Below are 27358 nucleotides of genomic sequence, written 5' to 3' on the forward strand. Positions count from 1 at the left end.
CATGAAGCATGCTATTACTTATATCTCATGTTTTTGTTTTCTATCTGGTATAACTCAAGCGACATTTTGTTGATATGTAGTTCATATTTTGCGTCAGCAAATTTTCAAAAACAAAATTATGTTTTAAAAATGATAATTCCGTTCATTGTGTACCATTGGTTAAGCTACAACTTTACTTTATCGCCGTTCTTCATTATCCATTCCGATCTGTTTTGTTAATCTAACCTGTAATTAAGACAAGCATTGACAAACAAATTAATTCTGACTTTTATTTTATAATTTAAACTCTTTATCGTTTGCGGTTTTTTGTTGCGGCCAGGTGAGTGGGTGAAGGCGACAATAAGTAAACTTGTTTCTAAAATTATGCACTGTCGAGTGTGAATATAAGAGTATTCATGGTTGAGTGGTGCAGTGATGAGTGAGTGAGTTATTGGGTGGATGTCTACTTGTAAGTGAATGCAGGGATTGTTTGTGAATTGGTGAGCACAAGGATAGTTCGATGAACCGATGAGTAAATGAGTGCATTGAAATGATGAATGAGCACAGGAATTCGTGAAAGTTGAATAAATTGAAAAAATAATTTTTGGATGCATGAAGGTTGAGTGGTTGAGTGAGTTAATTGGTAAATTATTGAATGAGTTCACTCCATGGATTCTGTCCAAGTTGCAGCATAGAATGTGCCTACCACAAGATGCCTGCACTCTCTGGCCACCTCTTCCTACTAGGCACCACAGCCTGCGTGAAAATTCCAATAAGAACCTTTGCAGCTGGTCAGAGTGCATGGAAGCTGAATAAGCATATGCCGATCCTGTTTGTTCAAGATTCCTCCTTTCTTGCTATGCACATCCCCTGAGCCGGACACGGAGGGGCGTAACAGAGGCCCCACAGCCCACGTGGTGCAGGCGAGGTGCAGGCTTACCAATACTGGTGGGGGGCCCCCATCCCCTACTGATGTGAGTGTGGGAGACCCGTTCAGCATATCTTGCAGGGGAGCCCCCTCACATTTTCTTACCCACTGCACCACTGTGCTTCTTCCAGGACCCCCAGAATCTACCTTTGTGAAGCATGAATTGTCACTACTACCTCCAAGCAGCTCACAGGCTCAATACATCCATTTACTCTGCTCCCAATGCTGCAGTTGTACAACTATATACCCAGCACTGGAATCTACCTGTGTCACATGTATATGACAATGCACTTTGATCATACCTCGACTAATGCCACACTCCACTAGCAATGCACCCATAGTTGCATCTAACTACGAGGCATTCTCACTTCACATCAATTTGCTAATAATGCAATCAATGCTTAAGTATAACTGCACGGAATCCAACACAGTAGTCTAATGACAATGCAACCAATTATGAACTTTAACTGAAAGACAAACTGGTATCATTGAGAGTTGTACATGGCTCAGTCCAGCATTTCTGTATTATAGCACAGTTTGACTGCTACCATTAGGCCCAGATTTATGGTGGCCTACCGCCATTGCAATGCCACATTAGCACCATGTTTTTAATGCTAATGTGGCATTGGAAGGGCAAAAACGCTGCACCATATTTACAAAGTGGCACAATGCTTGCATTGCACCACTATGCAACCCCTTGCACCACCTTATGCCTGAGGCAATCATAATGTATGCAAGGGGGCATCCCAGCACTAGAGGGCTGTAGAAAAGGTGCAAAGGAATCTATGAGATTACTTTGCACCATTTTTATTACAATTTTTAATGCCTGCTAAGCGCAGGCCTTAAACAGAGGCTCCCACTGTGTTTAATGAGCCTCTGGGTGCTTTGCAGGATTAGCGTCAACATTTTTGATACTAGTCCAGCAAAGTGTTGGACTAGTGTAAAAAATTATTCTGCTAGTCCCCCCAACTACCACCATGGTATGCCGTATTTTAAATATGGCGCACACATGGTGTCGTTAGCGGGTACAAAGGGGTGCAAGAAAAGTGGCGCGCCACTAGGCGCAGCAACACTTTTCATAAATAAGGGCCTCAATTCCTAACTCCCTCACCACAATCCATCCCTTCGCCTTTTTTAAAGATAATGAGTTGCTTGTATCAAATAAATACTTGTTAGAAGGATGAATGCACAGTAAATAAGCAATAACATGGAGAGGCTCTGTCTCCCACAATTAACAAAAAGACTCAACATATTTGCCTCGAAATATGAAAGGGATTTTCAAAAATACTCACCATATGGAATGATTTTGATGAAAACTATTGAATAGTTGCCCATCCTTGAAACATTTTGAACCCTTATCACAATTGAAATGTAATCACACTACAAATATTCATCTCACTGTATACATTCATAAATCAAACAAATAAATGAACACATTTGCTAGGATAAATATTTATTTGCACACAACATTTCGGTGAAAAAGACAATATTCTATTAACATTTACAGGTTACTTAAACATTTGTAATAAATTACATACAAGAACAGTGGTTTTGTCTGAAGTTTGAAATTAGAAGTTAGTGAGAGATAATGCTAGAATTGCTTCACATTTTTATTAATTTCAAACAGTCGGGATTACCAGAAGGATAGAATTTTAATTTTCGAGAACAGATTGACAGTGAAAAACAAATATTTTAAAATGCATAAGAACATGAGTTTAATGAATACGTCAACACTTGTTTCTTAGAGCTCTTAGATCTTGTGATTCTTCGGAACATAATATTGCAAACATATAAAAATATATCAGGGTCCATATATGATGTTGTATTCTAGTCTAGTAAACAAATGGAATGTTACAATATATAAAGTACACAAACTATTTTCTTTAAAAAAAGCAGGAGTTTTGAAACTTGTAATACTGCATATAGTATGAACTTCTGGACTGAACACATTTTTTTGCACTAATGTGATATGATTTTGAAACATTATCCATTGTAAATAGCTTTAGTAATAGTAGGTGGTTTCATTTCTGCTATTTGTTTCCAAAAAGCTCTCTAGGCTTGCCATCCGTTAAGCGCCAAGCAAAATATTGACTGTCGCTTTCTAGAAGTATCACTAGGTGCAGAATAAGATTTTGGGCATCAAATTATTTATTCAAAGCAGAGCACATGGGTCTTAGAATAACTGACAGAATACATGATGATTAAGATCTGTGTTGGAAAGAAATGCCTACTGTTTCATTCTCCTATCAACATTTGTGATGTCACTAAATGATATGAATGTTACTTCATGTGCACTCTGAATAGTTCATTAACTTCTAGTATTAAAGTTATATTATTACATGATACAATAGGCACATACTGCACACAACGTGAGGAACATTAGGTCTCAGCAATGCTCATTTCTCCCCTCTCTAAAATTCCACATGGATAATCAAGATACAAAATATCCTGGTGCGCCTTTTGCTGTGCTTGTAGTTCACACAGTGGTTACTCTTTTGTTGCTTGGAGAAATAACATGCATTTTCTTATTTATATGTTATAGTTGCTTAACTATTGACTTTGGCTGTATTTCCAGGAGTGAATTGTTGCCCTAATTATACCTTTCAGAAAGTCTCTTGGCATTGCACGAGTTTGGCTACTAATCAAAGAGACAAATACATCTTCAATATGATGATGAGGCAGAGCTTATAAATTCTAATCAGGAGAAAACTTAGTACAAATAATATGTTGACCAGCATGGCACACTTTGGTCTACTTTCCTATGTTTTAGCTTTATATTTGGCACTTGGTATGATCTGAAGTAGAGAGGACACAGCTTCTGGCAGTAGTGATCACTAAATACTTTTACAAGAAGCATTGACTAAACTGATGCCAATTGCACAGTAGCAGATTAGTTTGTCTACATTCCTTCAGGTCTTTTACTAAGAATACAGATCTCTGCTGGATAAAAGCAGGAATTCGGAAGATCTGATATTTTGCACTAAAAGGTATGTGCTAGATGTGTGAGCATGTTTATAACCATATTAGCCATTAACCATCGGAGTCATTACATTTGTTATAAATTAATAAATGTCAATTTTTGTAATTTGACAAAGTATGGATGTTTCTGCTAGAATAAGCAGAATTAAAATCTGTGTATTTGACCACATGCTGAAAAAAACCAATAATATTTTTTAAGCATTTGTTGTTTTTGCAGTTGAGAAACTGACAGACTAGTACCTCTTCCTGCAGGCATGCCCAGCTACCCTGGAAGCTAAACCAACACCTACAAAGCAAGAAGTATGGTTGTTGTAACTTGAATGATTAAGAGAGGAGTGAAGATGATGGCATACATCTCTGAGAGCTAATGTGGAGGAAGTCACTTTTGATAGCAGTGTTGGTTATGTTAATCAGACACATACAATGGCATCCGTACCCTACACATCATTATGAATATCACTGTGACTTAATGTATGACCTGAAATCCTCCAGTGAAACAACAGTAAATGTATAAAGTCTATTAAAAATGGGACTCCTTCGATGAATGTGTGGAAGACATGCTATAAAATGTCTGTGCTTGTGAAGTTAATTGCAGGCTGACGGTGTGATTTATTTAAATGTCCAATTATTATCATATAGGAATAGAAAAACAGAATATTTTATAGTACTCCTTGAAAGGTGAGACTAGGTGAAGCCTCCAAGGCAGCGGACAGAAGAGCAAAGAATGAGAGGAAAGTTTATTTTGAAATTGCAAGGACCTGACGTAATGGTGCCAATCTTTGACAAACTGCTGATGTAATTGTGACAGCCTTTTGCATAACATTGGCTCTTGTATAATAGGACTTATCCCAGGCACGTTAGTGGAAGTGTTGCTTTAATTCTGCCTATTCCTGGATTAATGCTGACCCAACTAGTATCTATCCCTGATGTCCTCTGATTGTGTGAATTCTTGACTTAATTGTTGCAGTCCATGGTATAATGTTAGCTTTCAAATAATGGTACCAATCTATGACACACCATGGACATTACTGACATATGCCTTACAAACCCCGACATAACAGTGTTAGGAATCACTGCGATTCCTGGCGACAAATGACTATAAAAGACAGATTTTGTCCATATCTGATAGCAACACACTTGATGAAAATAACAAGCAGATGTCAGTCCTAAACATGTATTTACTAAAATTTAAAGGTTGTTATTTCAGGATAAACATGGTGTTAAATGACAAGCTTTTGTTTCGGGAAATTGGGCACATTATTGCAAAATGAAAAGCTTACATTTGATGGTAAGCTGTCTGTACTTTATGAGCATGACACGCTTATGTTTGAGGATACAATTACTACACTTTCAAAATATATTGATGTAAGTGGTAGTTCATGTTAAGCTCAAGAAACTTATAGCTGACATTGGTTGCTTGGTAACATAGCGTTACAGCTGTTATTTCATAACTTCCATGTTTTCATTGTATCATAAATATTGATAAAGACTTTATGATATTATCACCACTGCAGAATGTTACCCGAGGGGAAAAGAGTGCCATAACCTGTCTCTGGTCTCATTCTGATACGCCTCTGTAAAGAGTTCACACTAAACCAGAGACATCATACTTTTGTTGAACCCTACAATATTATCCTGCTTTGAAATCAGGGATCCTAAGTAAGGTGTTTAAGTGATGTACAATAGAGCTGCAAGTCATCATGCTAATGGGAAGGACCCAAATCAGCTTAATACAAAATGTCTTAAAATAATCTTACCTCTAATTGTGAGATGGAAAGCCAACATCAGCTGGTGGGTTTTAAGTGGCTGTGCTTCCAGTAGTAAGTACAAAGTTCAAACAATATGCAATACTAATAACAGTGTCAGTAGAGTTACAAGGGAATGAGAGTGCAAAGCATGGGCCAAGTATCTCCAAATGCTCAATGGACATTACCTTTCAGAGTAGCACTGACATATGTTTCTGTCAGTTTTGGTAGGTTGAAATGCAAAGTCATCTACTGTCCTCTCCATGTGTAAAATATGGAGACTCAATTTTCAGCAGTATGAGGCTAGAATCAATATCATAAGTGAGCATTTATTTACCAAAGACAAATTATTGATTTTGAAGTTGGTAGAGGGCTGATAAAATGCTTAAACAGGAACGAACATTTTTCACAGCATTCTCACATCAATACAAACTCAACCTTTGAATATATGAATGTGATTATACTGAGATCGTAAGTATGCATCTGGAAGCTTCCAAATTATCCGAAACTTATTTTTCTGTTAGTATAATTTCAGTAAAGATGATTTTTGTTCGCAATTGAAACTTACCACTACTGAAATGAGTAGCTTGCACACTGCTAAGTTGCAGAAATGACAAAAAATGTCCTAGGGCTATGGATAATTTAAATAGTAGTTACAAATGATTGGTGTAAACAAATGAAATTGGATAGAGCATATAGCTATAGTTCATTTACTGACCAGAAAGTAAAATATTTGCCCAGCATGGCACCCATAGAAATATTGAGTTTGGCCAGTATTTCATTATTGTTAAATGTGATTTTTGAACACATGTGTTTCATAGGTAACTATCATTGACAGCAACACTAAATAGTACAATTACAAATCATACATATTCAAGTAAATATACCAATCATATATACTATTATTTTACATTTTTACCTTGTTCAGCAGTTTTTTAACAAAGATAATAACTATGAAGTAATCAACTATAAGCGTAAAGTAGCTGCATATTTATAATCAATGCATATATCAGGAAGAAAAATAGATATGCCTCGATGCATTGAAGATGTTAATGAGTATCTGCTCCAAGTATAGGACTGACAGCATTCATTATCTTTTAACCTCAGTTCACATTTCTATCAGCTATTGTAACAATATTCTGTTAACGCTGGTGATTTCCTGTTTTAACGAGGGGTGTGGCGGTCGTGTGCATTCTTTGTGTGTGAAGCTTTATAAATTCCAGTTTCATACAAATTTAAAAAAAAAATATTGATGAAATAAATTAAAATTGTATCTATTTTACATTTTTCAATGGTTTTCTTTGTGTGCCTGGAAAAGGTTCCACGTTGCTAGGCCAAAAATTATAATTGAGACTATGAACACAGAGTGAATCTATTACCAAGAGCACACAGATAAAGGAAATACAAATATGCAAGATATAGTTCCAGAAAGCATACTTCTCCTTGTATACTCATACAATAAATTAGGTGCTTGCAGACTCATTGCAACACTTATCAATGGACCTGAAACTTTCTTTAAATAGTTTAACTACAGTAAACAATTTCTGATGAATTTTCTTTCTATGGTGTAGAATAAAGGAAATATTGCACTGTTGATATAGTCTGCTCTTTGAAGAAAAGACTGTATCAAAATACTGGTATTTCATGAACTCTTCATGTTGCCTTGCCAACACATCTCAAATAATTTACAAACAAGTCTCTCTGTCAACTCTTTTCCCTGGGGGTGCTTGCTTCTCTCTTTCGTTTTCGATGCTAGAAAAGAATAATAAAATAGTGTGAAACATTGCAATGTAACATCAGTAATGTTGAAGGTGTGACAGTGCTTCAATCGACCTTCGTGCAGCATTTAGTATTAGTGACTGCTACAAATCTGGGCACCTCATTGTGATATTTTTCATTGCCCGTGACCAACAAGTTAGATCTTTTATGCATACTCCACAAGCAAAAGTTATTGCGAGTATTTTGGCCATGACATATCTTTGAAATTAAAAATAAAGACTTAATCTGTGCCTTTGTGACATAATGACATTCTAAGTGATACAGGCAAGAGGTCAATTGAATGTTTCATTGCTCTCTTCATGCTAGCAATAGCACTAATCTTGAAGAAGCCATGACGTGATATCTATTCAATGACATGTAACTGTGCAAAACCAATCTGTTTGCCGAAAGTTTTCAACTTATGTACCCACTATATGTGCTAAAAATAAGTTCACACCTCAAGTAGCCCCACAAGAAATGCCACAGAGAATCATCTCTTCCTTAAATAAGGCAGGCTGCTAATAAAACTCATTATTAGATGTAGTTCCCATTTTTTGGTAGATGTCTTTAAAGGCCTCTACCCATTTAAAGTTCCTATCAGGGCTGGCTCAATTAGGGTTTCTGGTGCAGACAACCTGCCATTTCACCTGGCCCCACCATTTCCTTCTGCCTTCCGTACAGGGAACTTTGATGCATGTGGGTTCAGTCAGGCACCCTTGTGTTGCTTTGTCCTGGAAATAATCTGTGAAACAGTAGGAAACAGTGGCCCAAATGTTCAGAAATGTTAAACTAGCATGAAAGGACCAGAGTGGGCAAGATCAAATATATAATTCAAAAAAATGTAACAATGAGTTTGTTACGGTCATGAAAAAAAGAACAGCCAGACTTGGACTACTTAAGCACCGAATGTTTCAGTGGCATACACTCTTCTACAAAAGATCTCAGTACTTCAACAAGGAAAATGTGTTTGCGCATGCAAGATGTATGCATGAACATTTACCCATTTTTATTGTTTGTGTACAGTCCCATTTTTTTTAGAAAACACATGCTTTCTGTCTGGGACACAATAGGTGGTGGCAAAGGGAAGGCAGCGCAACTGACAAACACATTTCATGCCCCTTAAATTATTGAGATGACAGGTATGCAGTACTAGTCTACGATAATGATTTGGAAGCAAGCAATCAAATTTGGAAGACAATCAAATATAACAAACTGTGCATGAGTTTCACCTCCACCAGGTCATGGCCAAGCACACAACTTAAAAAAATGGGCATACTTGCAAGTCGCACTTGTAATGATTTTTTTGCCTTGCCTGCTGTTAAAAGAAGAAAGCCAGTACAGCACAGACAGAAAGCAGCATTCCAGTTTGGGAGGACAATTTAAGACCACATTCTCTGCATATTGTACTAGTCCTGGTAAAGTAATTATTTTATTTTAGAGCCACTTGAATAAGTATCACTAGAAGGCCCTATTTCCGTGATATGAACTACAAACGTATTGTATATGAAATACACGTTTATGTTATTCTTGAGATTCAGTGACTGAACGACGTGAACATTCAATAATGAGACTAAGGTAACCCAGAGGAGAAACCATTTAGGTAATTTATGTTGAACTCCAATTAGTGTGAATCAACAGTGATTATTGTGATTTCACAATTTGGTTTTAAAACTATTGCAAAACTGATCATAACATTTGGAATTCATTAATACTTTTCATCCGATTTAACTAAAACATAATAGCATGCTCCACCACCTGAATCTCAGATTAGATAATGGGTATAAATTCTTTATAACCTTGATAAACTCCCTGGTTTACCACGCCGGAAACACAGCGCAGAACACCCTTGTACATGTAATTTGCCTGGACTGATTATGTGCAAGGAAAGCACATCCACTACTCAATAAATTTGATGATATTTCAGCATTAAGTATTACAATTAGTTTGCCAAGTTAAATACCAACCACATTTTTCAAGAAGCAGAGAAGAAAATTCGGTGACATATGTTTCTGTCATTTTGAAAGCAGCCATAGGATCAAACTTAATCTGTGGTCTGTCACGGATTTTGTCATCCCGAAGAGGAAATGCTTGGAAGCAAAGTGCAATCAGTGAGGGATTAGAGGGAAAGGGTGATCTTACCTTTGGGAACCAGCTTCTACATTGATTAGGAAGGGGAGCTAATGGTGGAAATGTAATATGAGACAATTAAGTAAAACGTTATTAAAATCAATGGTACGGAAGAATGTCGATCTGCAATTACAGAAATAACTAAACAGTGTTCATTTGCCTAAATTTTTCTTTTTCGTGAACAATCTCCAGTCGCTTATTTCACTTTGTATGGAGCAAAGGTTCCCTTTTTAACCAAACAACACTACATATAGATGGAAAGACCGAAACAATTTATAAACCAAAGAGAATAAAAAATAAAAAAAACACGTACAGCAAGGCAGATCGAGGTGCAAGAGTGAAGAAGGGTTTAGAAGTAAATTAAAAACAAATTCAGTTAGGAGAATATAGTCCCTTGACTAAATTTGCTTCCATTTATCAAAATGGACATGGATGGGCTATAGCTAATATTAGCTGTGAGCTAACAACGTCTCATTTTACCAAATTTCGGATAGTCTTTAAAGAGAAATGACAAAGTACAACGTACAAACCTACAATGTGCAGCAAAAATGATAGCAGAATCATGTGCCATAGTCCAGCTACTGTAACCCAAACTGTACTATGAAACCAAATCAGTCTCTCAGGATGGTAACTGGGTGTCACATTTTGAGTTATAAGCCTGGACGAATCACTAGAGAAAACTCACATTGTGACACATTAAAAAAAGAACAGGAACCTAGAAATGAGAAATATATTGTAACATTTTTCTAAGAATCGTCTGTTCATAAAACGCAAATTATCACCAAACACTCAGCAAGTAATCATAAATATACGTACAAATAAGAATATTACAGTAACATCTCTTAGCGATCCAAGGTAAAAAATCAACACAAACTCAAAGAAACAACATGAGCTGCTCAAAGAAAAGTTTAGGCTCAACAAAGAGAACAAGAGAATCATCTGCCAACAGACCCCCAACGACAGACATTGTCATACTTAACCACATAACTAATAGCATTAAGCCTATCCTCTGGCTTGTCTACCAAGAATTATCAGCTGGCAAAAAAGGCTGATCCCACCTTTTAAGACATCCACTAAAAGCATCCCGAGAAATGCATCAATTTACACAATGGACATGAACAAGAGCTATGGCAAGGGAATGGGCCCTGACCACAAGTAGTCATGCAGTGTTCCTGACCTTCCCCATTCCTGTTTCATTACAGAGACAGGATTTCACATCCAGTGACAATCCAAACTTCACTATCATATTTCCCTCGTTTTGTTCTTAGAATGCTGGTCCCTCTCAACCTGCAGGGTAATGACACATTGGAAAGCATGCAGCGGAAGCAATAAATATACCTGCAGCCATTCTACATCCAATGTAAAACAAGGAAACTCAAATTCCAGCAAAGCCGCCTCCTACAATCTTCTTACCTACACTTGTGAATAGCCACAAACAAGTCATACAGCTCACTTTGCCACCTAGGCCAGTGGACGTACAACAAACCACAAGGCCAAGAGGTTGAGCACTGTAGATAGGATTGGTAAGGTTTAGCCAGGTGAATATTTCTGGGTTTCTTTGAGAGGCAGTCACACTTTCTTACAGTCACTTAAAAGGATTCAGAAATCATTACTTTGGCACCTCTGAAATGTCATGAGAGCTCAGTGTTTCTATTTAGCTACGCTGGTAATTTATTTCTTGATATCATTCCTTTGATGCCCCTTTACGTTGCATGCAGTACATTGTGAATTATTACATCGCAGGCAACACTTTGGGAGTCATCATTAAATTTAGGCCCAAATTAAGGATGGCCTTGTGCCATCTAATGCCACATTAGAGTCATTTTTTTTATGTGGCGTTAATGTGCCAAAATCGCTGCACAATATCTACAAAGTAACACAGTGCATGCATTGCGCCACTTTGCAAAACTTTGTGCCACATTATGCATGCGCCATGCATAATGTTTGCAGAGGGGGCGTTCCGGTGCAAGGAGGACAGCAAAAATGGCACAATGAAAGCTACAAAATTTCATTGCACCATTTTTGGCATCATTTTTAACGCCTTCTGAAAGCAGGCGTTAAAAGGACGCACCCATTAGAAACAATGGGCCTCCTTGCTCCACTAGCGTCAGGATTTTTGAGGGGGGCTGAAAAAATGGTGCAAAGAAATCTAAAAGATTTCTTTGCAACATTTTTTCAGCATTTTTAACACCTGCTCAAAGCAGGTGTTAAAATGGAGCACACCATTGGTTACAATAGGCCCCTATGTACTGTTTAGGGTTCGCGCCAAAATGTTGGTTTTCCCCTAGCTTGCGCACACATGGTGGGGGTAAGAGGGTGCCAAAGGGTGCAGGAAAAGTGGAACTGCATTGGGTGCAGTGCCACTTTTCTTAAATCTGCCTCTTTAGTATTTGTTTCATTTGTTTCTGGCGTGATTTATTATTTTATAAAACTATTCATAATATGCACTTGTATTACATACTTTTTAAAACTAGGTTATTTGTAGAGCACAGCTAGAAGTGTTTTTGAAAGGAAAGGACTGGCTTCTTTCTACACGAATGAGCTACGTTCTAATGGGCACATTCGAAATTCGGAATCACCCCAAGCCATCATGCTCTCTCTAATGCAGGAGTTCTCACTCTGTGCTGAGGCGGGCCGTACCAATGCTAGATTTTCGGGATACACAGAGGGGATGCATTTTTTAATTAATTTAAATGGAGCCAATATAGATAGTCACTAAGGTCCAAATTTATGACCTGGTTTGCGCCACTTTTGCACCACCCAACCTGGTGTATAAGCGACGCAAACCTTAAATCAGATTTTGCATGGCTTTGAATGGCTTAAAAAATCAGGAGTAATGCAACACAGGGAATATCGCTGCATTGCACTACTCTACACAAGAGAGGAGTTCTGTGGACATTGCTTTGGTGCTCCTGTGCAAATCCCATGGTTTTTGACGCATTTCCAGATATACCAAACCTTGTAAACCTAGGAATATAAGATTGCACCTCCCCATGAGAGGAGTAATGAGGAGAAATATCTTTATTCAATCAATCAATCAATTTGTAAAGCCCGCTACATACCCATGAGGGTTTCAAGGCGCTGGGGGTGGGGGGGGAGGGTGCTGCTACTTCTCGAAGAGCCAAGTCGTGAGGAGTTTTCTGAAGGAAAGAAGGTCCTGGGTCTGTCATAGATCCGACGGGAGGGTGTTCCAGGTCTTGGTGGCAGAAGATTTGCGCCGGATGCGGGGGATGGTGGCGAGGGCGAGGTTTGCGGAGCGGAGATGTTGGGTGGGGGTGTAGAAGCTGAGTCTGTTGTTCAGGTATGATGGTCCGGTGTTGTGGAGTGCCTTGTGTGCATGGGTGAGGAGCTTGAAGGTGATCCTCTTGTTGACGGGGAGCCAGTGAAAGTCTCTTAGGTGGGGGTGATGTGGCAGTGGCCGGGGATGTTGAGGATGAGTCGGGTGGAGGTGTTTTGGATGCGTTGGAGACGTTGTAGGAGTTTGGATGAGATACTGGTGTAGATGGCGTTGCCGTAGTCAAGTCTGCTGCTGACGAGGGCCTGGGTTACTGTTTTTCTTGTTTCTGTTAGGATCCATTTGTAAACTCTGCACTCTGCAGAGCATGCAGAGGGTGGCTGTAGCAGGAGGAGGAGATGGCGCTGACCTGCTTTGCCATGGAGAGTGAGAAGTTGAGGGTGAAGCCGAGGTTTCGAGCGCTGTCGGTGGGTGTCGGTGGGGGACCCAGCGTGGTCGCCCACCATGAGTTGTCCCAGGTGGAGTGGCGGTGCGCCCAAGGATGAGGGCCTCTGTTTTGTCCGAGTTCAGTTTTAGCCAGCTGTCTCTCATCCAGTTGCTGATGGCTTTTAGTCCCTCGTGGAGGTTGGATTTGGTGGTGTGCGGGTCCTTGGTGAGGGAGAGGATGAGTTGGGTGTCGTCGGCGTAGGAGATGATGTTGAGGTTGTGCTGACGGGCCACTTGTGTGAGGGGGGCCATGTAGATGTTGAACAGCATCGGGCTGAGGGATGAGCCCTGGCGTACGCCGCAGATGATGTTGAAAGCTTTGGATTGGTACGGGGGAGGCAGACGCTTTGGGTTCTGCCAGCGAGGTAGGATGCGGTCCATTCGAGGGCCTGGTCCTGGATTCCTGCTGCGTGGAGGTGGGATTTTAGGGTGTGGTGACAGACGGTGTCAAAGGCGGCTGATAGGTCTAGGAGGATGAGGGCTGATGTTTCTCCATTGTCGAGGTGGCTTCTGATGTCATCTGTGGCGGCAAGGAGGGCGGTTTCGGTGCTGTGGTTGCGCCTGAAGCCGGACTGGGAGGGGTCGAGGATGTTGTTGTCTTCGAGGTACCGGGTGAGCTGAGTGTTGATGATTTTCTCAATGACCTTTGCCGGGAAAGGGAGCAGAGAGATGGGCCGGAAGTTTTTCAGGTCCTTGGGGTCCGCCTTTGGTTTCTTGAGATGGGCGTTGATTTCGGCGTGTTTCCAGCTTTCCAGGAATCTTGCAGTTTCGAAGGAGATGTTGATTGCTTTCCGTAGGTGTGGTGCGATGGCTGTGTCTGCTTTGTTAAGGTGTGGTGTGGGCAGGGGTCTGATGGTGATCCGGAGTGGATGGAGTTCATGGTCTTGCGGGTTTCATCGTCGCTGATGATGGTCCAGGAGGTCAGTCGGCTAGAGCGGGTGGAGTTCGTGGTGGGTGGGGTAGAGGCGTCTGGAGTGTGAGGGGAGTTGAATCTGTCGTGGATGTCCGTGATTTTTCGGTGGAAGGCGGTTGCTAGGGCATCGCATAGTTCTTGGGAGGGGGTGATGTCATTGACGGTGGTGTTTAGGTTGGAGAGTTCTTTTACGAGGCTGAAAAGTTCTTTGCAGTTGTGGGCGTTGTTTTCCAGGCGGGTCTTGAAGGAGGATCTTTTTGCTAGCCTGGTGAGTTGGTGGTGTTTGCGTGTGGCATCCTTGAGTGCCGTGTGGTTGTCTGGGGTGCGTTATCCATGTTTGCTTGAGTTTTCGGCAGTGGCGTTTGGAGGCTTGGAGGTCGTTGGTGAACAAGGTGGCTTTTTTGTTGATATGGTTGTTGGAGGGTTTTCTGAGTGGAGCAAGGCAGTCGGCGCAGTCTTTGATCCATAGTTTGAGGTTGTGTGCGGCGATGTCAGGGTCGGTGGGGTTGACGGGCGGTTTCTGGGCTAGGGCGTTGGTTAGTTGAAGTTCGGTGACTTTGCCCCATCGTCGGCGGGGTGGTTGTTCGGTGAGGTGGTGCTCTGTCTGCTTCTTGAAGGTGAAGGTGACGCAGTGGTGGTTGGTCCAGTAGAGTTCGGTGGTATGGTTGAAGGTGACGTGGTTGCTTGTGGAGAAGATGGGGTCAAGGGTGTGACCGGCTGTGTGGGTGGGTGTGTTGACGAGCTGTGTGAAGCCGAGTTTGGCGAGGTTTTCGGTGAGGGTGGTGGAGTTGGTGTCCTTGTTGTTTTCGAGGTGGAAGTTCAGGTCCCCGAGGAGGATGTAGCCCCTGGAGGCGAGTGCGTGGTTGCTGGCCAGGTAAGTGATGGCGTTGCTGAAAGGTGCCCTGGGTCCTGGGGGTCTATGGATGAGTGTTCCTCTGAGCGTGGTGTTGGGGTCCGTGCGGACTTGAAAATGAAGGAGTTCGGTGGCGCTGAAGGAGTTGTCCAGGGTGGTTTTGACTTCGAGGGTGGCTTTGTGGACGATGGCTATGCCTCCTCCGGTTCTGTTGGTGCGGTTTCGGCGAGCGACTTTGTATCCGTTCGGGATGGCTATGGCGATGTCGGGTGCTGAGGAGTCGTTCCACCAAGTTTCGGTTAGAAAGGTCAAGTCCGGGGAGGTGGAGTCGAACAGGTCCCAGACTTCGATGGCATGCTTGCGTGCTGAGCGGGTGTTGAGGAGTATGCAACAGAGGTGGTTGGTCTTAATCCTAGGAGGTATGTGGGCTTCCTCCTCTTTTTTTCCTTTTTTGGTGTGTTTTGTGCAGGAAGGTGCCCCTTCCTTCATAAAAACAATCTTGTCTACAACACAGACACCCTTGGACTGTGGTGCCTGCATTGGTGCTGGGCTGCCAAAACAGCGTCCATGCAAGGGAAAAGGACAGAAATTGGATACATACAGCACATTCCTGCCCTTTGATGCAGGACAGCAAAGTGACTTGCTGTGCTGCCCTGCTCCACATATCTCACAAATATGCCCCTATTTGTCTTGAAAATGTGGCATGACTCCAACCATCCCGGGTTTATGTTTCACCCATGTTCTAAAATATATGTAACCCAGTAACAAATTTTGCTTAGGAATGGGGCTTGCCGGGGGCATGGCATTTTTGGCTGATAAGAGTGAAAAATCATGTAGAAATCCGTAGGTACAAGGAAAAAGAACAGCCATTAGAATATATTCTTACAAAAAGAATATCATGGCTAAGTATGTCTACTGCAATAGCACTGACAATAGCAGTTTATTGGTTTTTTTCCAGTGCTATGCCTAGAGACGTAACAGCATAAATTGTGCCATATACATGCACTCATCTCAATGCAACCCAATAGTCTGGATTAATTCTAGGACATATCGAAAATATATATTATGGTTTAGTGCTGAAGTTTGAAGGTTGTTGGTCTCAACAAATATCTACTAATGGTTTTGTTTTAAATAACTAATTACATAACAATTACAATTTACTACATGCCTCTTGAATTCCTAAACTCTATATTTCTATTTTGAAAATTACATTCAAGGATTTAAGCAGATTTGCTTTTCATTTGCCAAATGATCTCAAAGTAAGACACAGTCTTGTGAGGAAGCTATGCTTCCAATGAAGTGAAAGTAAGAACAAATCATGTATATTTTGTTATTCATTATATAGATGTCAATAAAACTCGATGTATGCTAATAAACTATTACTAATAAGAAAAAATCAAAACCTTTTTGGAGGAAAGCTCGACTCCTTATTCTTTGAATTTTCTGCGGTTATGAGCAGAGTCTTCCACACAGAGGTTTTTGCCACTTCATCAGAAATGTTTATTACAGATGGATCATCTCTAGGTAAGAATGATAGACACGATACACACAATGAATAACAGACTAAAATGTCAGTAGATGACAACAGCTCAACAAGTCACAGGTTCGGTTTGAAACAAATGAAAAATAATGTTGTGCATGCTTTTAGGTCTGTGCCAAGGACTATATTGGTCACTTAAGGCCCTGAACCCCAGTTATAGGCCTGAACTGCAACTAGTATAGCCTGAGGCAAAAGGGCTAATAATCTATTAGAACATTTCACACATTGAGAGTAGAATCTAGTAAGAAATGGGAGAAACACAAAGACAAGTATTTCAATGTTGGAGCAAAAGGCCTGGACCAGCCATTATTAGCTCTGAGTTATTTCATTGTCCTCAATGGGGCACCCAAGATTCCAATTTTCTAACATAGCCTTAGAGCCCACCATAAGCAACATTAAAGGCCTGAGCCCAAAGTGAGGGCCTTTAATAAGGGAGGGGGCCTTTACTGGCCAGTATCGCCCGCTACAGTGGGCTATAAGGCTATAAGAAAATTTTGCCCATTGAGAGCAGAATGTCCTAATTATAAAAACAAAGGCCTCTCAGAGCTCGAGTGGGTTAAAATCCCTGAGGCCATAAAAAACAAAGGCCTCTCAGAACTCGAGCTGGTTGAAATCCCTGAGGCTCCAAAGCTTTAGATTCACAGCTGTTTCTGTGATTGTTCAACATCTAACATCCACATGCAGGGCCACAACAAGTAGCTGTTGAATATTCTCAGCAAAAGGGGGGCTGAAGTCAGCCCCTGGCTCTCTTGCATGATTCAGCTAAACTGCTTTTTCTCATTCAGCTGGGCCGGGGAGATCTAGAAGCTGAACAGCATTCCCCCTCTCTCCTTCCAAGCCTCTAGTATTTCTGTGAGCTATAGGAGGAGGGAGAGGGAGGTCCTGGTGTGCCCTGCAGCTTTCCTTTGCCTACTCCATATATTTTGAAGGCAGGGGAAAGAGAGAGGCAGAGGCTGTGGATTAGGACACTGAAATGCTGAGAGCAGAGGGCCTATGTCAGTTTACATAGCCTGCTCCTTTGTCTTTAATGGAGCTTTCAATATACCAATGTTCTAATCCTCCTTAGTACTGAAATCATAGGGAAGTAATGTACCACTCATGTGTATAGTCTGCAATACCATGTTCAGTAGTACCCTTTATTTTTCAAAAGTGTAACAACTAGATTGTTGTAGACGTATAATCTTAGCTACTTTGTTTTTTTTACAGGTTACACCTGATACAATGAGACTATATTTGAATTCAAACCTAATATTGGTTCATCTACAAATATGGAAGTCAAACTATTAAATAAATATTAAAAATGCTTGACAGTATGTATAAATCAATACAAGGCCCAGTTAACAGATTCCATACAAATAAGTAATGCTGAGAAAATGTGCTAATATTTTGTTCCTTATCGAGTTTTGGAACACTTGCCTCTTATTAGTGGAAATTAACTTGTATGATCCTTGACAGATGAACGTCTGAATAACAGCTGTGAGAAAATGAATGCCCCTTTATGCATGGTAATCCTCATTTCTTTGCTTAATTCTACTGCTGTTTTTGTAGACTGCACACTGGAGTACTTCTGTCCAATGTCCAGTATGTGTACTCTGAACCCCTGAAATAGTGGTTCCCAACCTGTGGTCTGGGGACTCCTGGGGGTCCGCGAAGCCTCCTCCAGGGGTCTGCAAATGCTTAGAAAATCAAATAATATTAACAGATTAGGACCCCAGCTTTCAGTAATGAATCACTTGGGAGGAGGAGGGGTGTCCCCGGATTCCAATAATGATTCAGTGGGGGTCCCCGGTTTCCAATAATAATAAAGGAGAGGTCCACAGAAGTCAAAAGGTTGGAAACCACTGCCCTAAAACATGTGGCAACAAACTACTACTTGATTGGAAATAGTTATTGCTAAGGCCATAGGATGCGGTGTTAAAAATGCACCAAGAACATTAAAGGTCACCTCTCAATTGAAGCACTTATTGTACACTCAATTAGTGTAACAGTAAAAACTTGACCTCCGGCCTACTAGTGTAGCTCGACGGCTGCAGTTTAAACCTGCACTGTATCCTATCAAAATTACACTTTTTTGTCAGGGGAAAAACTCAGTTTCAAAAAGTAATGCCACTCTTATGTAGAACTTGTAGCCACAAGGTAGAGTACATGATATTTAAAAGTGGGTGATGCAGAAATGTAATATTACCATGCCCCTGCAGTGACAAACTCCTTAAAGCTATTTTAACTGTGGGATGCTCTGGTTGTTCTATGAGGAAAAGTAGAGTACAGATTAAAATATTAATTCTGCCATCTGGGGTTTGGAACAAGTAAGAAAAACAGTTCAACCACTATTTTTAATAATCAATAGAAATCCAATTAAATGTTTGGAAGGAGATTGTTAAAAAATACTTAGGAAAAGTAACTTTATGAAAGTTACTTTTCCTTGCCTAAAGCTCCTCGAATTGATATTACCCTGCTAGCAGCTGCCCTCTCATTGCTTGTCTATATTGAGGTCTGAAAAGTGTTCCCACAGCAGATGCAATGGTCTGGGTTTGGGTCGGTGTTTTTCTTCCTCTTGCAGGATGACCAGTTAGGGTAAACCCAGGAAATTCATTAAAGTGTAAGCTGCCTGCCCTTTGATGAGTAAGGTGAAACCTGAGGAAGGTAGATCTTTTTTCCACCAGCCAGGGTGCCCCCAAACCCAGTGGGAGAGAAAGGGGTCAGCCTGAAATTGCGTATAGGTCCTGGTTGCTCATGAAAAATTATTACTTATAGGTGCTTTCATTTTCTTTTGAGTTTCCTTCTCTTACACCATTAAATCACATTTCTGGCTGCCCCCTTATTGGATTTTTGACTTTTTGGTGCCATTTTGTTTATTACAAAAGTTTACTCTATTTTTGATAAATTGGAGCAGGATTTTAATTGTGTTCTGCTTTTGACCTTTTAATTGTTTTTGTACTTCCAAATGATTTATACATTTCCTCAACATAAAGGCTGTCTGCTCTGGGCCTAAATGCTTTACACATTTTCTTTCAGTTAATCCTGTCTGCTCTCTGCCAGAGATACTAGTGGTTGCGCTTAGATTTAAATTCCTCAGACGTTCGGACGTCCAACCACCCCCAAATACAAGCTACATGCTTACATTGGTTCCATTAGGGTTCCGTAATGGGATCAAGAACTTGTACTTAGCAGTACAACTCAGTTCTAAAAGTTGACATTAAAATCTCTAAACTAACTGAAAGGAAAAATTGTTATTTTAATTGTCATGTAGTCTTTATTGGGCAGTGCTTACTTTGTAAAATGATAAGTGCCTGGGCCCTTGTCAGGAGGCCACTGCAGGTGCATCACCCAATGTCCATGCCAGCTCAGCCATTGACAATAACAACACAACTACTAACTATCACACGCATACAAGTGTGACAATTCAGACTATTCCAGAACACTAAAGCCATAAGAATGACTTGGGCGGCAGGTATTTCTATTTTCTAATGAATATTCAGTTAATAAACAACCGTTCTTGTGTTCATGTGTAAATTAGACAAACAGTGCCACCATGTGGCAGACAGCCATAAGTGCTGGTGTTGACACCTAGGTGCCAGTGCTGGGCACCACACACCACCGGCTCAAATTAAGTATTGTGATTGGATACGTTTTTGTTTTTTGTAAATGTATTTTTAGTCTAATGTGTGTGCCTTTGGTCTTTTTGGGACACCTGTATTGTCCAGTGTTCGGAGCATTGTGTTCTTTCACAGCATGCCCTTGGCATAGGGGGAGACTCACAAGTTCGAACTGGTAAACAGTAAGGCAGAGTAAATGTTGAGGCTGCAGGTGACTACCTTGGACCTGGATGAGAAAGATGCAGCTTCTGCACTAGAGGAGAAAAGGCTAGCTGGCTCTTTAACAAAAGACAGCCAGGTGGGGACATTCCCAGTTCTATAAAGATGGTTGTAGCTTCTACAGATGGACCAGATGGACCACCCACCATCACATGTCAAAAAATGTGGTGTCCAGCTTTGTGGTGGAGGAGGAAATAGAGTCTGCACAGTGTAGAAAAGCAGCATCTGTAGCATTAGCATTGTTGTAGGGTTTGGTACTTACATTATGGAAGGATACACCCCTAACTCGAAAGGAGGAGGTAGATGACTCACACACAAACATGAAAGATGTTCTAGTGCAGAAGTATAGTCACACACCTGAGGAATACCAAGCTCCCAGACATCCACAAAGAGTAGCAGCAAACTTCAACAGGTTTTAAAGACATCCCTTTGAAAGCACTGGAAGGCAGGGTGAAGGTCAATTCATAGAAAGCGTATGATGGGCTTTACAATCTGATTATGAAGGAACATATCCTGAGTAACTATTCTTTTAGGTCACACCAGCAACAAGTGGACTCCAGCTGGCTGATCTTAGAAAGCTTGAAAGGGTAGCCTATGCACTGGTATGAACTAGGATGTCCAAAAATCCAGCGGGTGATCACTAAAAGGAGGAGCCAGTCCTGCAACGGGGAAAGGAGGGGAGCTACAAGACTCAAAAAGAAAACTCCTTAAGACCTCAGACATCTGGCAAGGATTAAGAGTCCCAAAGTAGGAACCGATAGGGAAAGGAACCCTTTGGGGGGAGGGAAGCTGCTTTGCCTGCCTGGAGCCAGGGCACCAAAAGGGAGATTCCTCATGCTGCAAGAGGACAGTTAGCACTATTGGGCACTCCACAGAGGTGAATAGTGTTGCTTTGGGGGAGGATTACCCAGAGGAGACACTAGTACCCCTTAGCCAGGAGGGGGACTCAAAAAGTAAGGGAGTAATCCCTGAGGGTGATAGGAAATACTTCCAGAGGTTCGCAGGGAAATGGGTCCCTCTCACAGTTTTGTGGGTTACCAGCGCTAGCCAGACTGTTGTTCTGAAAAGGCTGATTTCCCAAGAACAATATCTGACAGGATCAGTATTCAGAGGTGTTGGACCTAACCCTTTTGGCAAGGTCATCCCCAAACATTTAGCCTCCCTCCTCCTATTTGTTCTGATCTGTTTTGGTTGGCCTTAGGACTCTGGGCACTTTATCACTGCTAACCAGTGCTAAAGTGCATATGCTCTCTGTGTAAATTGTGATTCAGATTGGTTTTCCATGATTGGCATATTTGATTTACTAGTAAGCCCCTAGTAAAGTGCACTATGTGTGCCCAGGGCCTGTAAATCAAATACTACTAGTGGGCCTGAAGCAATGATTGTGCCACCCAATTGAGTAGCCCTGTAAAAGTCTCAGACCTGCCACTGTAGTGTCTATGTGTCTGCCAAATCCACCTGTCAAGTGTACCTACTTGCCAGGCCCAAACCTTCCCTGTTACTACAGGTACGTCACCCCTAAGATAAGCCCTAGGTGCAGTGTATTTAAAAGGTAGGACGTGCACTGGTGTATTTTGCATGTCATGATAGTGAAATCCTTCAAATTTGGGTTTCACTAGTGCAAGGCTTATCTCTCCTATGGGGTAACATGGGGATTGCATCTAAATTCCTCTTTAGTGTCATTTCCCATTGGGAGCAGATGGAGATGTGGAGTTTGGGGTCTCTGAACTCACAATTTTAAAAATACATCTTTTGGTAGACTTGGTTTTTACATTGTCTGTTTGAAAATGTCACTTTTAGAAAGTGGGCATTTTTTTTGCTTAACCATTCTGTGTCTCTGCCTGCCTGTGGAATCCATGTCTGGGTCAGACTGACTGTTGGGCTGTTTGTGAATTCCCTCTAGACAGTGACACAAAGGGAGCTGAGGTGTGTCCTGCATATCCTGATGAGTCTTCCTAGGCCACAGTGGGGAAGGAGTAGTTGACACCTGCACCAGAATGGCTGTGCCTGCACTCAGAGAATGCAGTCTCCGACCCCTTGGAGTGCATATGGAACCAGGCGTGGGAAGGCAAGATCTTGTAAACAACAGAGATTTTTCTTTGACGTTTGTCTGCTTCAAAGGTAGAAATTAGTAGAAGTGGTGGACCCCAAATCCCAGACTTTTAGAACACTTCTGGATCAAGAGGAACCTCTGCTAAGGAGAAGAGATGAATATCTGGAGGAGGAGTACTGCCCCTTTGCTGTGTCTGCTTCGCTGGGTTGGGTTGCAGTTGTTGCCTCTGCCTTAAAGAGGACAAAGACTGGACTTTGCTATGTATCCTGCTTGTGAAGTTTCTCTAAGGGTTTGAAGTAGAGCTTGCCACCTGTTGTAAGTCTCAGGGATATCAAAGACTTTAGATTTGTCTTGCTACAGCACTAGGAACTGTGTGTTTTGTGCTGCAACAGAAAAGAAACCACCACCACGCCATCAACTATGCTGCTGCCTGCACCGTGACCTGATGCTGCTGCATGAAGCCATGCCCTGCTTAGCACTGAAACCCTGGTCTCACTGACGCCACCACCTGACGCCATCACTAAGCCTCTGCTTGCACTGTGACCTGTGGCTCCCATACTCTGCATCGCTCACACCACAGCCATGGTATCCCTAATAACGATGCTCTACGCTGACACCGATGCTGTTGCCTGCACCGTGGCCTGAGGACACTGCTTGTGAGGCACACAAAGCACCGTTATGCCCAGAACCACAGCCCGGCCCACCGACGCCAGAGCCATCGACTCGAGCAGTGTCAGCAGATGCTCTTGTCTGCACTGCGACCCGTGGCCACCGCACGGAGGCCGCCCTGTATCGTACCACTGCCTTGGGCCTACCAATGACAGAGCTTCAGCAACAGGAACACCGCTGCCTGCACCATGACCTGGAGACGCTACACGTTGCACCACCCGCTTCACACCACAGCCCTGGTCTCTCCAACACTGCAGGATCACCGAGCTGCTGCCTGCACAATGACCTGTGGGCACCTCACATCATGTTGTCCCGCTGCACACCACAGGCCCAACGTCATCAACGCCAGTGCTCCTGACACTGTCATCAGCCCGGAGTTCAATCTGTGACGCGTGTGACTTCAAGGGCCCGACTTCCAGAACCGACGCCCACCAACACCTGCCGACAACTGCCGACACCTGCACAGCTGCACTCCAGATCTCATTGTGAGGATCACAACGCTCTACATTTCAAAGGTACTGTTTGCAGGTCTTCCCAACACAATAGCTGGCCTACGACGCCGTGATCAGCCTGAACTGTTTGATTTGTTGTTCACGGCACAGTGATAGCTCCAGACGGAGCTATCGACTTCAAGGAACTGTATTTTAAGTTAATTATTGCAAACTTCATATCTTTATTACTGTATGTTTTTCTCAGTTTAGTCTTGTTTTACACAAATAAATATTGGCTATTTTTCGGAAACTGGTTGGTGTCCTTTTGCAGTGTTTTCACTGTATTACTGTGCGTTATGTGCAAATGCTTTACATTTTGCTTCTGAGATAAGCCTGACAGCTTGTTCCAAGCTACCAAGTGGGTGAGCAGGGGTTATCTGAGCTGGGTATCTCCCTTACCCTGACTAGAGTGGGGGTCCCTACTTCTACAGAGTGTAAATCGACAGCCAACTAGAGACACAATTTCTAAGAAGGGTTATAAATATCCATAGACAGGAATGTGTCCTCCCTATGGACCTGGTTTTCTTAGACTGGGAAGGGGTACTTACCCAGAGGATGGTATCTATCTGTCCCCACCTGCCAATAGACTGCATCGTTGGTGGTGAGCTTTCATGGGTGAGATAAGAGCCAGGAGGCGTAGCTGCCCAGGGTGCCCTGTTACCTCTGGTTTTAAATAAGTTGTCCCTAAGCACAGGGTACAGAGGTCCTTGAGAAGGTTAAAGGTTAGGAGATGAAGGACAACCACAGTGGGAAGGCTAAAGAACTAAGGGTTACCTACTCTGATAGGAGAGCTCCCCAAGACTGGCATTGGTGAGGCTATTTCTAGTCTGAAGGTGCAGCTTGCGCTATCCCAGGTTATCTTACTAATGCTTCGCTCCTCAGAGGAGATGTTCCAAAATAGGATGCTTACACTCACCCACTTCCAGTGCCATGCTTCATTAACAGGTATCTCCTTGTTATGACTATAAATTTGTGTCTGTCACAGGCTCCCTTTGGAGCTCTAAGTTGGGCATAGGGTATTGGAGGAGATGGATATAGTACAAAATTAAAAAGAGGATTGATTCAGCCAGTGACACACTTAAATTAGTAGTGGTTGCCTGATGATGAAGAGTAAAGTGAAAGTGAGTGAGGGTAACCATCCTTTTTTGGAAAATCTGCTGAGAGCATCAGGAGGTATTGCCATCAGTTCCCTAACCTCCTTAAAGCAGAGGGTGTCAATTTCTAGATGGTAATTAAAATGTTTGGAACATGGCAAAACAGCTGATTTCCTAACCAAGACCCTGTTGCACCCCCTTTCCAGGTGATTATAATCAAACTACTGCAGATGTCTGCCATTCACACTGAAAGGTTGTATGTTAGCAGTAAAAACCATAATTTACTCTCGGACCAAAAGACTGTAGGACTAGGATGTGTTGTTGTGAGTTCTGGCTTTCCCTGCTTGTGGCCATTTATCTATGTAGATTCTACCACCAAAGTGTGACATTGGTTGGAAGTAGGCGTTTTTGTGTTGCAGCTTTCTCGCACAGTCTTCTCAGAACTTGCAACTAACCTTTCCCAAATATTTACAATTTGACTAATGTTTCCTTTGACTGGCTTATCTGCCACAGGTTAGTTAGGACTGCTGCGATTTCCTCAAAATGAATGGAAACTGCTTCACAGGATTCAATGGAGAACTTGTTGAGCTTCTTCCACATCAAACACCTGCAAATGTGGATGTACTGCTCCCTTACTGTAGGAGCTTGTGTGACACAGCTTTGGGGTAGCCACAGAATGTCAACAAATGCTTAACTATGGACTTAATAGGTGATATCCTTAAAATGCCATTATAACAAATGTTTCTAGCCTGCATTTGTACTTCAATCACACACTGAAGTCTGTGCCCTTAGGACGAATGCTTCTAGCCTGTACTTGTGCCACAATCAGATAATAATGCCTCTTTGCAGGCAGTGCAACTAATAATGGAGGCCTGATTTCTAATTTGGCAGAAGGATTAAGTACAGTCACCACGGCAGGAGTACTTTACTCCCACCATGGTGAGGGGCCTCCGCCAGCCAAATTTAGAGATGTTCGCCGGCTCAATTAAGCAACTCTTGCGGAAAATGCATTGGAAGTTTGATGGATGACTCTATCAACATGTTAAGTCCTTATGTCAAGCTTTCAACTTTTTTATTTAAAAAAAATCCAAAAGCAGGATTTTGTTTTTGGAAATAAAAAAAGCACAGACTGAGTTTTCTCCAATGGCATGGGGGTCATTTGGTAGTTGTCACTGCCCTTTTCACCAGATCTTACCTGGTGGTAATGGACAGTAAAAACTTGTTATTTGCCGCCTACTCAAAACAAGGTGGGCGGACAAATGATATAACCGGCTCCATTGGGCCATCGCAGGTGTATGTCCGTGGTGGAGACTGAATAGTCTCGCCATGGACATACTGAAGGCCCACCCAACTCTAAATGAGGTAGGCAGACCTTCAGTTTGGCAGAGAGCGCAATGGAGTACCCTCTCCACAAAGCTTTAAATCGGACACTGAGGGGGTCATTACAACCTCGGCGGTCTTTTAACAAGACCGCTGAGGGACCGCCGTGCGGAAGACCGCCAGTAGTGGCGGTTTGCCGCTCGGCGTATTATGACTGTTGGCTGCTCTCCGGCCTTTTTACGATGGAGAGCCACCAACAGCCATACTGGCGGGCGGCGGGGAAGTGGAGGTTGCTCCACCTCCACGCCAACAGAACACCACACACCGAATCATGTCCTGTGATTCGGCGCGGCGGTGTTCTGTTGGCGGTGTGGTGTCGGCGGAGCAGCCCCCATGGCTCCCGTCCCCTCCCGGAGGATCGACGGACAAGGTAAGTCGATCGTCCGTTAGGGGAGGGGGGTGGGGGTTGTTGTGTGGGTGCATGGGGGTGTGCGTCTGTGTATGTAGAGGGGGGTGTGAGTGCGTGTATGCTTGCGGGTGTGTTGGGTGTTGGGAATGAGTGCGTGTATGTCTGTATGTATGTCTGTATGGATGTGTGCGTGTATGTCTGTATATGGTTGTGCGTGTCTGACTGAGTGTGTGGATGTAGACATGTATGTTGGTGTGTGTGCGTGTATGTGTGTTGGTGGTGCCTGCGTGCGTGTCGTGTGTGTGTGTGAGTTATGTGATGTTGGGTGTCGGGGTGGGGCGGGGGCCCTGCCACCTTTGGGGGGTGGCAGGGGTGGTGGGGGGTGTAGGGGAGGGAGTCGGGGTGGGGGTGGGGGAGACCCCTATCAGTGCCAGGGAAGGAATTCCCTGGCACTGATAGTGCTTACCGCCATGGATTTCATGGCGGTTCCTACCGCTGAAAATCCACGGCGGTAAGCCGGATCGAAATACCGGCGGCGGTATTGTGACGGCCGCCGGGCTGGAGACCCAGGTCTCCAGCCCAGCGGTCGTCTCCGCCCCGGCAGGCAGAATGGTGAAGCGGCGGATGACCATTGCGGTAACCGCCATGGCCATGATACTAAAAAAAAGACCGCCAGCCTGTTGGCGGTCTTACCGTCCGTCCGCCAGGGTTGTAATGACCCCCTGAGTCTTCTATTATAGCAAAGGCAATAAAGAACAGGATTTTAATGGAGTTCCTATGTGGTAAGCATGTTGTCAGCCCCCTCATGTACCACTGCTAAAAACCTTTAAAAATATGCTTTTCCAAGCTAAGCCCTTACTCTCATGTTGAAAGAAAAATCTGATGAAGCATTCTCCACAGGCGTTGATGAACATTTCAGGGAAGTCCTTCCTAGTTCCTTCCAAAAATACACCCTTGACATAAA

The 27358-nt window shown here is 42.6% G+C and overlaps 1 protein-coding gene across 11 annotated transcripts in view; it reads right to left on the minus strand.

Moving 5' to 3' along the window:
* Nucleotides 1-2340: 2340 nt before the first annotated feature.
* The window catches only part of SLC4A10 (solute carrier family 4 member 10), a 1044586-nt gene continuing 1019568 nt past the window's right edge, over nt 2341-27358 (minus strand). For 4 of the 11 annotated variants that reach the window (XM_069224242.1, XM_069224240.1, XM_069224241.1 and 1 more), the window contains exons 24-25: nt 16407-16523; nt 7170-7383 (exon numbers count right to left, since the gene is read on the minus strand). In XM_069224242.1, the coding sequence (XP_069080343.1) occupies nt 7317-7383; nt 16407-16523 (184 nt within the window). In that variant the 3' untranslated portion in view covers nt 7170-7316. Of the gene's footprint in view, nt 7384-9528; nt 9567-16406; nt 16524-27358 lie in introns of all 11 variants that reach the window. The other 7 variants (XM_069224244.1, XM_069224245.1, XM_069224248.1 and 4 more) reach the window with 3 other exon arrangements.

The sequence above is a fragment of the Pleurodeles waltl genome, chromosome 3_1 (genome assembly GCF_031143425.1).
Source record: "Pleurodeles waltl isolate 20211129_DDA chromosome 3_1, aPleWal1.hap1.20221129, whole genome shotgun sequence".
NCBI classification, from domain to species: Eukaryota; Metazoa; Chordata; class Amphibia; order Caudata; family Salamandridae; genus Pleurodeles; species Pleurodeles waltl.